We start from the raw sequence: 14,751 nt of genomic DNA, 5'->3' as shown, positions 1-14,751 counted from the left end.
CATGTACATTTTTTTGTGTACACTTGAGCATCTACCCGCACTCAATTTGTTTTTTTTTTTAAGCACAAAGCACCAACATTTCCATGACAATACACTAAATACCATCACAAACTAATAGTAGATATCAATGTTTTTCATTAATGGTATTTACTTTTCTTTACTCATCATCCCTCTTTATCTTTATTTTATGCGCCGTAAGATATTTGAAACTCCATTAGCTATGATTTGGCACACCGTAAGCAAAATATTAATCACCTCACTCAACCATTCAAGAATAACTTGTTCATGTATACGAGGTTCTAGCCTAGTGGTGGGAGGAGCTTGTCCCCTTCCTCCGCATCTGAGTTCGAGTCTTACCGCGCACGCCTGTCACCCCTGCGATGCCTTACCTGCTCTCTGGGCTTGCAGGATGTTCAATGGGCCGTGAAGATTCGTCGTGGTGCACGTGAGCTGACCCGGACATCCCACGTAAATAAATAAATAAAAATAACTTGTTCATTCCATATATATTTCTCATGCTCCTCGTATTATTTATTTTTCTTACATACTATTTACTCAAACGTCTAAGCATCTTATATTTTGATATAGAACTCGTTTCCACGTAAACAACAGAGCTTATTCATTTCAGGACATAACTACAAAAATTTCACGGCTTCAGCAACTGTAAAACACAGCTACCACATTATGTTTGATTTCCGAAACACATAAATTAATACTGAATTAATAACTACTTCTGGTATAATGTACCTGGCACGTTGCCTACGAGGAATATCTATCGACTTTGAATTATAATATAAATGTTGTTTTTTTATTGATGATATATTGCGAAAATAATTGAAGTCAAATACATTCAACAAAATCAATTTTTTTTCCCAACAAAGAAAACAGCAGGAGTTGAAATAGATAATTTAAAGTTTAGATTTCAATTAAAAAATTCACTCAATTTATTTATTATTTTTTCTTCGAGTTAAATATTATTTTAACTCAAGGTAGCGACACTCTTGTTGTTTTATTTAAGCTGTGTTCTAGCTTTAAATTTAAAGAAGAGTTTAAATATACTGGTTAGAAATAATTGTTACTGTTGAGAAATGGAGGAAGTGTTTTATTTGAATAAAAAACTATAATTTCTAATTTTTCCATTCTAACTCATATTACCGTGTTTCCTCTACGAAAGTGTTTCAAGTTAGTTCCCGGGCGCATAAATGTCCTTATAAACAATAAATTTTGAACTATAACAGTGTAAGAAATTACTTATGCTTATATATATTTGTAAAAACAAAACAACAACGTAAGTAAATAAACTTGTAAAAGTTGCGGCAGGCACAAAACCAAACATCAAATGAGGCGTTTGTGTCGTCAGTGAGAAGCTGCATGGGCCAAGTGCTCGAAGCCCACTGAAAACCCTGCATTTGAGTTTTACAACAAAGCCCCGTAAGTGGGGCCGTCTTAGGGCAGTTTTTTTTGTGACAATCGATTTGTATAAAGTGACCAGAGAATTAGGGTTTGGCCTTGCCACTTATCATCTCGCCTGCATCCACTATTCGCTATCAGGTCTGCGATTTCATTTCACCATCAACACCCTCTTCTTGTTAAAAAAGCAGATCAAGTTGTCTCTGTGTGATCATTGACTGTTTCGTTTTCGTGTTGCAGAGATGGCCAAGTCAAAGAATCACACAGCACACAACCAGTCCCACAAAGCTCACAAGAATGGCATCAAGAAACCCAAGAGGCATCGCCACACCTCCACAAAAGGGGTACTTTTCCTTTCTTGTGATTCTGTACGTTTTTTCTCGCTCTGTAGTATTGTTCTTGAAATGGGTCTCTTGTGTGTGTAGATGGACCCAAAGTTTTTGAGGAACCAGAGATATGCAAGGAAGCATAACAAGAAGTGTGGTGACTCGGCCACCGAGGAAGAGTAGAAACATTGCTTTCTAAATGGGCACTACTATACCTTTATAGTGTAGTGTCTCCATGTTACTTGTTCTGGGTTTTATTTTCCAGTAGTTGGCTGTACTGTCAAACTAGAAATTTCGATTTTGGATCTTAGCTACTGATGTTTGTTTAAGATTCTTAAAGCCTTGGATTCTTATTCGATGAGTATGTTTTTGTTTCAACATCGTCGCTTTTTTACTGCTTATTTGGTACGGAGTAGTAAGATCTTTTATCCATTTCTTTTAGATTTAGGTGATAGATCAATTTATTGACATTGCTGTGAGTTGTGTTATTGTGTTGCCAAGTTGCATGTTTTATTGGTCAAGCGACGGCATAACTGTAGGCGCTTGCATACAGCAGTGCCTCGTTAAATTTACTTGATAACAATTCTCGTAGACTAGCTGGTAGTATGGCTCTCCCATTCAGTAGTTACCAGCTTACTAGTATGGTTTTCCTATTCAGGAGCAATGCAGTTTCTGGTTTTTAGGAGTTCGGTTTATTACAGTCAGATGCTTCACCTTTGATGTCAGTTGTCAGTAGCTTATTTAGTTTGGAAATTATTTATTCTGGATCAAGCTATAGAAACTTAAGTGGTAGTTTGATGATGGTTTTTGCCTTTCGTGTCATAGAGATCTTCACTGTCTTTTAATCCCAATTTAGGTAAAGCTGTTTTTTGTCATGATGGTGGCCAATTAGCCAGTCACATATTAGCCTTATGGCTGTTGCTTTATGTGAATGGTCAGTAAGCTCACCGAAATTAACTATGGTAGTGGCATTTGATAGTGAACTGAAATTGTGGTTTCACGTTAATGTCTCAGACTACATATCATCAATGATAAAAAAAAAATTCAGAGTTTTGCCTGAACCGAATTTGTCATGAAACTACTGCATTTCTTAAAATTCAGAGTTTTGCCTGAACTGAATTTGTCATGAAACTACTGCATTTCTTCATGCTTATTAAGAGGGGTGAAAAAGGAATTGTGCATTATGTTTCCTTTTGATCTGCTGTGCCTGTATCTGATGAAAACGATTCTGTAGTTGAGTTTCTTTAACGTTTGTGCGCTCTTTTATTTTTATTATTATCATAACAGATATTGCAATGCTGTAGATTATAAGATGATATAAACTTGAAAACGAAATGATGCTTTTTTCCTGGTATGTTCAGGATATAACTTGTGACGCAATTGCCTTGAGCGTGCAATGCCTAAGATTTCTCAGACTCGTATTTTAGCCACGAAATATGATTGATGTATTTTACGTTTAATAATAATAAATGCACTGGTTTGCAACCCAGGAAAAAAAAAAAGTCACCCGCTCCTCGGTTTCTTTAGATCAGTGGAAATGGTGTGGCCTCTTGGCTCAAAGGCAGAAGGGGCTTGGAGATGCTAGTGGCGAGAAATATTCGAGCTACCGTGAATAGAAATAAGCACTAGCTGATTCTAGCACCAAATCAGAGGAATTGAGTAGCTACAGCTGTGCTCACATGAAGTTTGGTTTTCATGGATGATTTTGTTGTGGATCTCAATTATATGTGGAGGGAGTTGTTTCCGGGGCATACCTGAAACAGTTGTGTGACATACAGCGATGATTTAGCAGTAGCAACTGGGTTTGGGCATAGACTGACCTTTCTTAAGAGAAATGTTACACGTGTCAATATATATATCAAGGCGTGTTTGCCGTTGCTCTAAGCAAGCCAGTGCCCGAACCTGATGGTTGGTTTGTTAGGGGAAGGCGAGTTGAATGTGCAGGTATGGAAGTGCTGTGGGGTTCTCTCATCCTGCACATAGATGGAAGAACCCGGAAAAAAAGTCTGCTATCTAAATACTTGATGGTCCCGTTCCCTCGTAAAAGCAAGTTAATAACATCGTTGAGAGATCTTGTAATCTGGCTGCCACGTGCAGAGAGCAAGGGTAAAGTAAAAAAAACAACAAAACCTCAGGGATTCTTGCAAGCTGAGAGTTTCAATGGAGTAGATTATAGTCTCTGTTCAACTGATTAGAATCAAAACCATTTTCAGAATGGAAATAATAAAACAACAAAACCTCAAGGATTCTTGCAAGCTGAGAGCTTCAATGGAGTAGATTATAGTTTCTGTTCAACTGATTACTATCAAAACCATTTTCAGAATGGAAATAATATATGAACCTGAGAGACAATAAACCAACAGCGCAACTTCTGAAAGATTTCAGGCTGTAACAGGTGATCTCTTGATGATATTTCTTGTGGCAGTGTACCAAAATACGTGGATTTATCTCTAGCCTGGGTATGCATGCTCCTTCATACCTCCTAATACAAGCAAATTTTCTTCGAAATTTTGCCTGCATGCTCAAACAGCAACTGGTTCACTTACTGGGCCTGGAACATGAGCTTTAACCTGCCCCATAAATTAAGAACTTCTGTCACGAGGTTGAAGGTGGATGGTGCTCTCCTCAGCTTAACAAATACATGCAACCACCAATCGTGGGTGAACATGTATCAGGATTAGACAGCTGTTTGCTGAAAAAGTTGATATGCTAACAACACGCAATAAATTGCAAAGAAATTGTAGTGGGGACTTTTTCTCACGGGACATCTATCCACCACCTATTTGTCAGTACACACGCAATGTCTCTTCAGTAACATTTAAAGTTCAAAGATGAGTTCATATGAAATAAGAGCATAACCCCGGATGTTATCTCAACTTTGTAATCATGAAGGCGCATGTGATTTGTTCTTCTGGAATTGTTTTACCATATAGCACAAAAAACTCAAACAAATGAGATGATCATGCCCGTGCTCTGTGCGCGCGTGTAGGTGGGTATCCTTTCTTTTATGGCATGCAAGATGTTAAAAGTATGTGTTCATTCAGAAGCTCACCTTTGCTGATTTGAAAAGTTCATCGAGAACTTCGGACAGAGTTGGGTGTGCATGGACTGCAAATTTTATGTCCTGCATTGTGCAAACGTAAGTATAATTAGTTCCCAGATGTTATAAGCTTACACTTGTTAGAGTGCACGCATGTACAAAACTGAGATCTGAAGAAGCATTTTCAAGACCAACAGAATAGAGACGTGAGTTATTAGTTGCAGCCTGGTTATAAACTTCCAACATCTCATTAAGTAGTTCATTCTAAAGGGCATTTCACACCATAAATAAAGATGCAGCCGCATACCTGAATACGAGTGCCCAAAGCTATAGCATTGGATGCTTCATGGATGAGATCTGCAGCATGCAACCCAAAAATATGCACGCCAAGTATCTCTCCATTGTCAGGTCTGTATATCAACTGCAAGAAAGTAAAGGAGTACCAACCATGGAAGTTAGTGAGAGAAGATTAATCAACAGAGTCAAATAGAACTGAAAGGTTTGCATGTAAACATGAGAAAAATACAGAAATGATGTATAAAGGCAAATTTATTGGATTCAGAACATCAGCAGGCTCCAAATTTCATGATGCTCATCACCTATGCAAGAGATTGTATTAGATCCAACAGGCATAACAAACTAGTCAATAGTTCAGGCACGACCAGAGTAGCTTTGGAAAGAATCCCTAGCTATACACCGAGAGGGGATGACATCAAGATTGATCATTCAAATTATGCTTGCACAGCGCGATGAGGAAGGAGAACAGTTATGAAATCTAACCTTAGCTATCCCTTCTCCTTCATTTTCTGCCAAGGCCTTTGTGTTGGCTTTGAAACTCGTCTTGGTGACACTTACTTCAAAACCCTCCTTTTCAGCTTTCTCCCTTGCCTGAGGCTGAAAATTATAGTATTCGGTCAAAATTTCATGTGTAAAGGTAACACAAAATAAGAAATTTTGTTTGCAACCAGAAAGGAAAGAAACACAAAAAAAGATGCAAGGAATGCAATTTGTTTGTATAGAAGTAGAATTCAGCTAACTTTATCATAAATCATGAAGTAACTAGAGCATAATAGCATATTTATAGAACTAAATGCACCTGCAAGATTTTAAAATTTACCTCTGTCAATCCAACCATACTGATTTCAGGATGAGTGAAACAAGCTGCCGGAATGCTTAGATGATTCAGCACGTGATCCCTTCCAGTGATTTGTTCAACCACTGTGTCAAGAATTCGAGCAAAAGATTAAACACTGTAAAAGGAAGCATCAGATTTGAGGTGACAAAAAGCTGATCCGCTTGCAACTAACCTGAAATTCCTTGTGCACTAGCTGCATGAGCAAGCATCATTTTACCATTAGAATCACCAATGCAATACAAATGAGGAACCTAAAGAGTTGAAATTATTAAAAAAGATGTTAGTAATTATTTGCAACAGCCATACATTAAACTGTGTTCATGAGAAAATAATTTGAACTAACCGGATTCCCCTCAAAATTAAGCACTTGCATACGCTCATCAACAGGAACAAAACCATTTTTCAATGCTACCTGGACCTGTGGGAAAGAGAGAGAAAGATTAAAATCATTTCTTCTTCCTGGTGACAAATCTATTTAATAAAAGCAACATTAACATCAAAGGATACGTACATTGTCCAAGCCAAGACCTTTTGTGAAAGGAGCTCTTCCAGTTGCAATTAATGCTGCATCTACCTATAGTGAAAGCAAGATCAGAGTTCTGATAGATGCCGTGGGATGGGATTTTAAATCATACTGAAGATTAATGTTTAAATTAGGGAAGCCCATGCAAGTGATGGTGCCTGAGCTGCAGGAGGTGACAGAAAATTATTAACATGAAGGCCAAATTTTATATCAAATCACAGTTCAGGCTCAAACATAACAGAGTTTCATCTGTAAATTAGCCACCTTATGTTCAACAGATATACGGCAATACAAAAATGATGCTCATTGACTAAACTCATTCAATAAGTTCATGATGTAGCTCAAGTATTTCATGGAGGCATATGACTGAAGTTAAAAAACAAAAAAAATACCCGAAGAGTTCTACAATTTTGATGTGGAGGTCTTTTCTCCTCAAAGAGCATATAGACTGATAGATTTTTTAGCAATCCACTTTGCTCTGCATCACAAAATAAGGATGGATGCTAGCATCCAACATCCTGACTTCATTTACAGTTTGTTTGGGAAACAAGTGAATGGAGGGAAAGAGAAGGGAGGAGAGGGTAATGAAGGTTAATGGCATCTTCACCTTATTTGGGGAGAGAATTTTCAATGGAGGGGAAGGGGGGACATTCCCCTCCAAAGTATCACACCCATCTTTGAGTAATGGAGGGGAAGGAAGTAGCTATATGATTTCTTGATATTAACTTACTATTTTAACATTCTTCCTTTTTGGAAAATCCAATTTTTAATAAATAAACTTGGTCAACCTTATTTTTCACTTCCTCCTTACATTTAAAATTCATTATCTTTTATGTCCTTTCTATGAAACAAAGAAAATTTATCTCTTCCGTTCCCCTTCTTATTTATCCAAACAATAGAAGCTAAATTTTTTCCAAGCCCTCCCCTTTCCATCCCTTTCCTTTCCCTCCCCTCCTATCACAATTGTTTTTCCAAACAATAATTGAAACAATTTACATTACCTCCAAAGTATCTTTGGGTTCCTTGGTCTTGGCATCAATAAGCTCAATGGTGACTGGTTTCCCATTTTCAGCTGGGGTGATCTATGAATAACACAAAATAAGATGAAAGTGATGCTAGGAATGAATGAAGAAAAGAAATTGTGGCAGTCTCTGAAAGGAACAAACAGCCACACATATATGAAATTATGATAACCTTGGTTGCAAATACTCCGGTGTGATAGTCAATTTTGCGTGGATTAATTTGGACCCTTTGTGCCAACTTTCCAATCTCAGGATCAAATCCAGGCATGAGCTGATCGAGGGCTTCAATAAAGGTGACCTGCCAAAAAACCCACTCAATGACATCAACTATCAGCAAAAAGAAGTTCAGGCCATCAAAATTTGATGCTGAGATAAATAATCTGAACAATAACGGTGCCAACTAGTTAAATTGATCAATAAATACAAGTTACTATTTGGCACTACCCACTTCTTTATACAAAAAACAAAAAATCAAATCAAATCAAATTTAAATACATGAGAATCTAAACTACAAACTATTCTTGAATTCAAGTTCCACGCACTGAAGCATTAGGCATGACACTGATGCAACCATCTACAGAACAAACATCTCATACATGTATCGTTTAACAAAATTTAAGTATATGAGAATCTAAACTGCAAACTAAATCATCTACCAAGAATCTGCGATGGTGGAACTGAGATAGCTTATCAGCTAGTAATATATACAATTATTTAGATTGGAAAGCTCGGATCATATTGAGCTTGCATATAAGCACTGAAGAAGTTGGGAAGGTTCTTCCCATGCAAAGCTGGGTTCCAATCAGTAGCAAAGTCAAGTGTATAATAAAATCTTGAAATGAGAAAGGGAAGAGGTAAGCAGCAATTATTAAACAACAATAAAAGGAAGGAGGGGAAAAAATGAAAAAAACTTAGTGTTTGCTTATCATGCTGATTTTAGAAGAATGTTCATCAACAGCATTTTCTAAACGGATCTCAGAAAAAACAAGTAGAAGAAAAACAGCAATACCTCACTTCCAAGCGCAGTATACACGTCACTGAATTCCAGACCAATATAACCACTTCCTACAATTGCGATCCAATCAGGAACAGACTCCAGTTTGAGTGCATGGTCACTTGTAATTACAGTCTTCCCTGAAGGTCATTACACAGAAATTAGAATATTCCTTGTCACATTATCAGCATACATGGCACTTTATCCCCAAAATGCATGCTAGGCTCCTATATTCTCGAGGAAGATAAGGCTAACAAACATGCTTTCTCAATACCTCCCAGGCTGTTCATAAATAATTCTTACCAAGCTAAATGCTCTTCTACTACATAAGTTTGCCAAACATTTTGTGTCTTCTTCCTTTAATCGATGTGAAAAGGAGCATTGAAAAAAAGGATCAGCGTCATCTTTCAAGAGGTTTTGCATCTTATACTATAAGACAAACCCCTGATATTTAAACTGCTTTGGATCAAACTTTTAACAAGAATGTTTGATCATTGTGTGATAATGAAAAAAGAGAGAATATTTACCATCAACTTCGATGCCTTTGGGCACAAAAGGGACAGAACCAGTAGCAACGATTATATCTTTAGCAGTCACTGTGTTGCCTGGAGAATCATCAAGTTTCCCATATCGCACTGTTTGTGGGCCCTGAACGAATCGAGAATAAAAAGCATTGGAATTAGTAAAAGTCCCAAATGATATCACTATAGAACATGACTAAAAATAGTTGTATTCTGTAAACTAAGCAAATAAACTTTGTTTATGGTGCTAGCACTCCTGTATGACAGATTGTAAACTCACCAAAATCGAGCCAAAACCGGTCAATATATCCACACCCAAGGCCTTCATTGAGTTTGTTAAATTATTACGAATTTTCATAGCAAGATTATTAGCATGATCTGCCACTCCTTGTCTATCATATCCAGCAGCTGCAATCTATTCACAGATTCCAGAAATGAACAGCACCATGTCATAACATTGTTTTCCCATGTTGATCCACATAGACACGCAAAAAAAAAAAAATGAAAAACTCTATTACCTGCAAACCCAAAGCTTTCATGTGATGATCGCTCTGTAGTTCACGCATCCGCCCACTTACAGCTAAAAGTGCCTTTGAAGGAACACATCCTCTGTTCACACATGTCCCCCCTACCACATCCCCTTCAATGATAGCAGTTTTCAAACCCTGTAATTATTGAGTTGTCAAAATCCACACCCTTCTACACAATTCAAATAGCAACTAGTAGCACATAAATAACAATAAAGCAAAACTATAAAGAACTAATATGTGTGCGCGTGTGTGTCGTATTATTAAGCATGATCAATCCAAGCTTGTACAGTTATCAAAGGCATAGTTAATTTAAGCTTGTAAACTTAACCAACACTAATTCAACAAAACTGAAAGCTCAAAGTCACTAGAGTTCAAATAAAATTAAAAAAAAAGTGGGAATCGCGAACATTCAAATAAAATTACAAAGTAAAAAAAATAAGTTGCACTAAAGCATGGATAATCTAGCTTCTATACATAACTAGACACTAAAAATAAATACAAAGCTGGAAATCAATGTGATTAAAAAAAAAACTATACAGCTAAAATCAATTAATATAAGCTTTATCTAAATTAAATAATTAACCCAAGCTTCAATACTTAATTTAAGTAGGAAAAAAAGACGGTTTAAAAGTTCACTACCTTCTCAACAGCGTGAAGTGCGGCACCATGGCCCCCAACACCAGCGCCAATGATGATCAAATCATAATCAAAAGATTTTGGTGCGCTTCCATTGGCAGATAAAGAAGCTGAGATTGCATTGTTAATTTTCTTAGAGAGAGTTTTATTTTGGAGAGAATGGGAGCGAGAGAGAGAGTAGGAACCTAAAAGGGCTTCTCTTCTAAGACCGCAGAAACGGAGATTTATATGCTTAGAAGGAGGAAAACGGAGAGCGTGATTAAGTGTGTAGTTTGATTTGGGAATGGTTGAGGCTGTCGCGGATTGAGAGAGCGAAAGAGTGAGCGAGGATTGCATTTTGAAATGTGACAGAGTTTTTCCAGAGAGAGGGGAGATCCGAAGGAGAGGGGAAATGGTGATATAATATAGTAGTAGGATGATTTTATTTTTTTGTTTGGAGTTTTTCGAGGGAGAAGGAGAGGGGGCTCAGAGAATCCCGTTGAAAAGGGCGGAGAGATCAAAGCGCGGCTGATGAACTACCTTTGCTGTCTTTCTTTATTTTTGTTGTCGTACCTGTACGTCTGTAGCATGGCGCGTACTGATTTCTTTCTCTATTCACAAACTATGGAGTAGGTCCTTAAACTGTTTGTTTCTGTACATATAGATCCTTGTTCTTTTTTCTGTACCAGTGCCAGGGAGACATTGGCATGTTTTTTTATAGATCGAGGGTAAGATTGGACTGGTCCAGGGAAAAGAGACCCAGTAAGAACTTACCCAGTGGACGGAGGGTCTGTAGTTTACCCTTTCCTTGCGGCCCATAATTTGATCTTGATTAAAACACTGGCACGGGTCTTTGGAATTTTATATATCGGTGATAATATGACCCAGAGAAAATACAATCCTAACAAGTACCTGCTCTCCTTTTAAAGAATGACCTGGAAAACGTTTTATATTATTAAAAATAAAACGGTGAAATGGCAAGCGAGCTGCGTCAAATAACCTGCCGAGTTTCATGCGCTGCATGGAATGAAAATGCGTTGGGCTCGGTGATTATTTTGATATAACGGCGCGTTTTGTTTTGTTTTTTTAATTAACGTGGATGTCCGGGCTAGTTTACGCATATCACAACTAATTACACGGTTCACTGAACATCCTGCAAGCCCAGTGAACAAGTAAGGCACCGCGGGAGTGACAGGCGTACCACAAAGAGAGGAGCCAACAAACATAGGAAGGAACCCATTCGCCAGCCTCACTGTCACTGGGACTCGAACCGAAGTTCGAAAGAAGGTGAGCAGCGCCTGACGCCACTGAGCTACAAGCTGCTTGGTAACGGCGCGTTTTTAATCTGCTAACATGTGGACGTGATTTTTACTTCTTATTTTTCACCTTGGAGGGATGGGACCGCGGGGGTGGTTCCTCGTATTCGTAATTTTCTTTGAAATTATAGCATGGGTTTGTTTTTATATTTAAAAAATATTTTATATTTTATATATCATTTTAACATATTGATGTTGAAAATAATTTTTTAAATTAAAAATATTATTTTAATATATTTTTAATAAAAAATATTTAAAAAATAACAGATACTGTACTCTCAAATATCTAATAATATCATTGACTGACATGATCTTTTAAAATATTAAAAATTGGTAAAGATGAATGATCTTCGATTTTCAGGGACGGTAGAGGATCTTTTGTGTTGTTGAGGATGTGTGATATAAATAGGTCGCGTTTCCTCACTGCTTGTTGATTTTTGTTTGGGAATATGATATTAATTATTTTTAAAAATATTTTTAGCAAAAATGCATTAAAGCAATTTAAAATATATAAAAAATAATTTTTTGCAATTTAAAATATATAAAAAATATTTTTTAAAAAAATACAGTCTGCACTGAATTTGCATACAGCTTAACCGGTTTCAAACGCGCTTCTCCGTCACTTTGATGACCCCCTCGTCGTTTGTTTTGGGGCTAACTCTATTCACGTGTTTACCTGTTCTGCAATGATTGGCTCAAACTGTCACCGTCCTGTCACCTAAAAGTCCTTGTGTGGAGACCAGAAACTCACCAAAGGAGTAGATTACACGTGCTGCAATTTGCTAGCGAGAGGAAGCTTTGTAGGTGACATTTCATCACGGTAAGAATAGGGATCCACCCCTCCCACCTTCCTTGCGTGGTTGGATCGCGAGAAAGAAAAGAAAAGGCCTCAGCATTAGTTTCGTACTTGTACCCGTACCGTTTTCTCAATGCCAGCCATGGACAAATTTTTTAATTAATGCTGCACTTGAGGTCATAATATATATTTTTTAATATAAATAAAATATTTAGATATTATTTCATTTTTCTTAGTTAAAAAAACTGCTTGTGAGTTAATTTAATATGATTTAGTTAAATATAAATATAATTTAAATAATCAATAATAATATAAATTTATTTAAAAAATTAATGATGGTATTAAAATAAACATTAAAATAATAATATATTTAATCGATATAAATTATACAAATTAAATCAAAATAAATTAAAATTTTTATTTTCTAGTTAATTAAATAGTAAATGGTGAAAATAAATAGACTGAGAGAATGACTAAAGTCAAGATTATAATTCCGATGCTATAAATTCTATAATGTTATTTTCTAATTGATTAAATAGTAAATGGTAAAAAAAATCAACTGAGAAAATGACTAAAGTCAAGATTATAATTCCGATGCTATAGATTCTATGATATAAATTAATATTGTTGGATGTGCAATTCAACCTGGTTTTGTTTTTTGTTTTTTTGTTTTTTTAATCATCAATTTAATTAAGAAGGTGGTAATATATTAAGTTTAATTACATTAATGTAATGATAATAGTGATCCTCTAGTTCAATGTCGAATAAAAGAAAATATTATGATATATCAATTAGAGTGTAAAAATGTGTACACAAACCCTGGCGGGGTTTTTTTTTTTCCGTGAAAGAAATAAATTAGCTAAAGATAAAAAACTAATATTGAAATCATAAACATTGAAAATATGATAAGAATTAGGATAATTAATCTCGACCATCCGGCTATAATTTATTTAAATAAAAAAAATATTAACAGTAAAGAGATACATGTTGGTTAATTTTTTAATTCTTAAGATTATTTAAAAAATATATAAATTCATCCCAACATCTAACATTTATACTCACAGATAAAAATAAATAAAAAGATACAAAATGTATTATACTGACAAATAAAAATAAATAAAAAGATACAAAATGTAACAAGCTATGGTAAAATTAGTATGGTGCAAGACTAGTAACATTGTTATACACAAAACTAACACAAACTAGACAAGACTGAAAATAAAAAAGACTAAAAAGACTAAAATACTAAAAAAAAACCTAAACCAGTGTTAAAAGGTATTTTTGTTTTTTTTAATGAATTTTATTATTACTATCAAATTAACTAAAAAACAATTTTATTTTTTATTGTATACAAAAACAATAAAAAATAGATAGTTACAAGTGCATGCACTCATGTATTAAAAGTGTTTCTATCATTTAAGTGACATGTACATTGCTTTTTTTTTGACAATCAATTTTTTTTTATTATTGCATCACTGTAATTGTTGTTATGTAATATAAGGTGGTGTGCATGGTTGTCGGTGGCTCTTTATTTTTTAAAATATTATTCTCCCCTTTTTTTCTTTTTTATTTTTTGAACTCGATTATTTGAGCAAAATCTCAAAATTATCATGGTGTTTTTTAAATTTTTTAGGTTTGATTTTTTATTTTTTTAACTATCCTCCCCTTTTCTTTCTTTTTTATTTTCTGAACTCGATCATCTGAGCAAAATCTCAAAGTTATCATGGTGTTTTTTAATTTTTTTAGGTTTGATTTTTTATTTTTTTATAAGATTTTGAATTTTATAATTTTTTATATTAAATTATATCGACTGGAATATGATAAGATAATTAGATTAAATAAATCTAAATTATTAGATTAAATAAATCTAAATTATCAAGATTATAAGTTTATCTAGTGGATTAAATAAATTTAAATTATCAAGATTATAAGTTTATCTAGCTGCTTTGTGTTGAATGTTTAAATTATTTTTAAAACTAGTCTTATCATTCTATATATTTAATAAGTTGAAAATTATCTATACTATCGTCCCTTTTTATAATGTTTTTTTCTCAATTATTGTGATCATCTTATTTATTTAATTAATCTATTATTTTTGCTTTTTTTTATTCCATTAAAGTAAAGTCAACTTATTTCTTTCAATCAAGTACATGACTTCAATCACATCTGTCTTCTTTTTTTATTCGTATCTACAACTCCTGATCATCAATTTTTTATGAAGAATAAAAAGAAGGGGTTTCTCAGCTTAACACGGGTCCGTGGCTAGTTGATAAAAGATTAAAATCAAGGGCAGGAAAAATAAATTTATTTTTGTTTGCTATTTATATAACTGGATACATCAGCAACAACCTCAATTTGATAAAACACAAGTAATCAGATGACCGAATGTTGAAACTCGGGGGATCACGTATGATTTTTCATCCGGAAAAATGCGCGCAGACAAATTAAAGGTCCATGGCTATTCCGTAAAATTTACACAAAACAAGGGCAATAGCAAACCTACATATTTTCAATGTATGTGAA

General features: G+C 35.0%; 2 protein-coding genes across 3 annotated transcripts; one reads left to right on the top strand and one right to left on the bottom strand.

Moving 5' to 3' along the window:
* Positions 1-1,441: 1,441 nt before the first annotated feature.
* On the top strand, positions 1,442-2,116 carry LOC105122735 (60S ribosomal protein L29-1-like). The gene is made up of 3 exons (XM_011022023.1): positions 1,442-1,551; positions 1,651-1,754; positions 1,836-2,116. The coding sequence occupies exons 2-3, from the start codon at positions 1,653-1,655 to the stop codon at positions 1,917-1,919; spliced, it is 186 nt and encodes a 61-aa protein (XP_011020325.1). The 5' UTR covers positions 1,442-1,551; positions 1,651-1,652; the 3' UTR covers positions 1,920-2,116.
* A 1,735-nt stretch (positions 2,117-3,851) lies between these two features.
* Positions 3,852-10,681, bottom strand: LPD1 (lipoamide dehydrogenase 1). Of its 2 annotated transcripts, none has more exons than XM_011022001.1 (16): positions 10,141-10,681; positions 9,490-9,636; positions 9,252-9,386; positions 8,978-9,098; positions 8,466-8,590; positions 7,629-7,754; positions 7,436-7,516; positions 6,423-6,485; positions 6,255-6,329; positions 6,084-6,162; positions 5,894-5,994; positions 5,557-5,670; positions 5,084-5,197; positions 4,789-4,860; positions 4,049-4,365; positions 3,852-3,940 (listed from the first exon to the last, which is right to left on the bottom strand). In XM_011022001.1, exons 1-15 carry the CDS (start codon positions 10,471-10,473, stop codon positions 4,279-4,281), a joined length of 1,773 nt encoding a protein of 590 aa, XP_011020303.1. In that variant the 5' UTR covers positions 10,474-10,681; the 3' UTR covers positions 3,852-3,940; positions 4,049-4,278. The 2 variants fall into 2 exon arrangements, with proteins under 2 accessions (XP_011020303.1, XP_011020314.1); XM_011022012.1 differs by having other exon boundaries at positions 4,049-4,306; positions 10,141-10,680.
* Positions 10,682-14,751: the final 4,070 nt, after the last annotated feature.

The sequence above is a fragment of the Populus euphratica genome, unplaced genomic scaffold (genome assembly GCF_000495115.2).
Source record: "Populus euphratica unplaced genomic scaffold, PopEup_1.0 scaffold1.1, whole genome shotgun sequence".
Classification (NCBI taxonomy): Eukaryota; Viridiplantae; Streptophyta; class Magnoliopsida; order Malpighiales; family Salicaceae; genus Populus; species Populus euphratica.
This window is presented reverse-complemented; position numbering and strand designations above follow the sequence as displayed.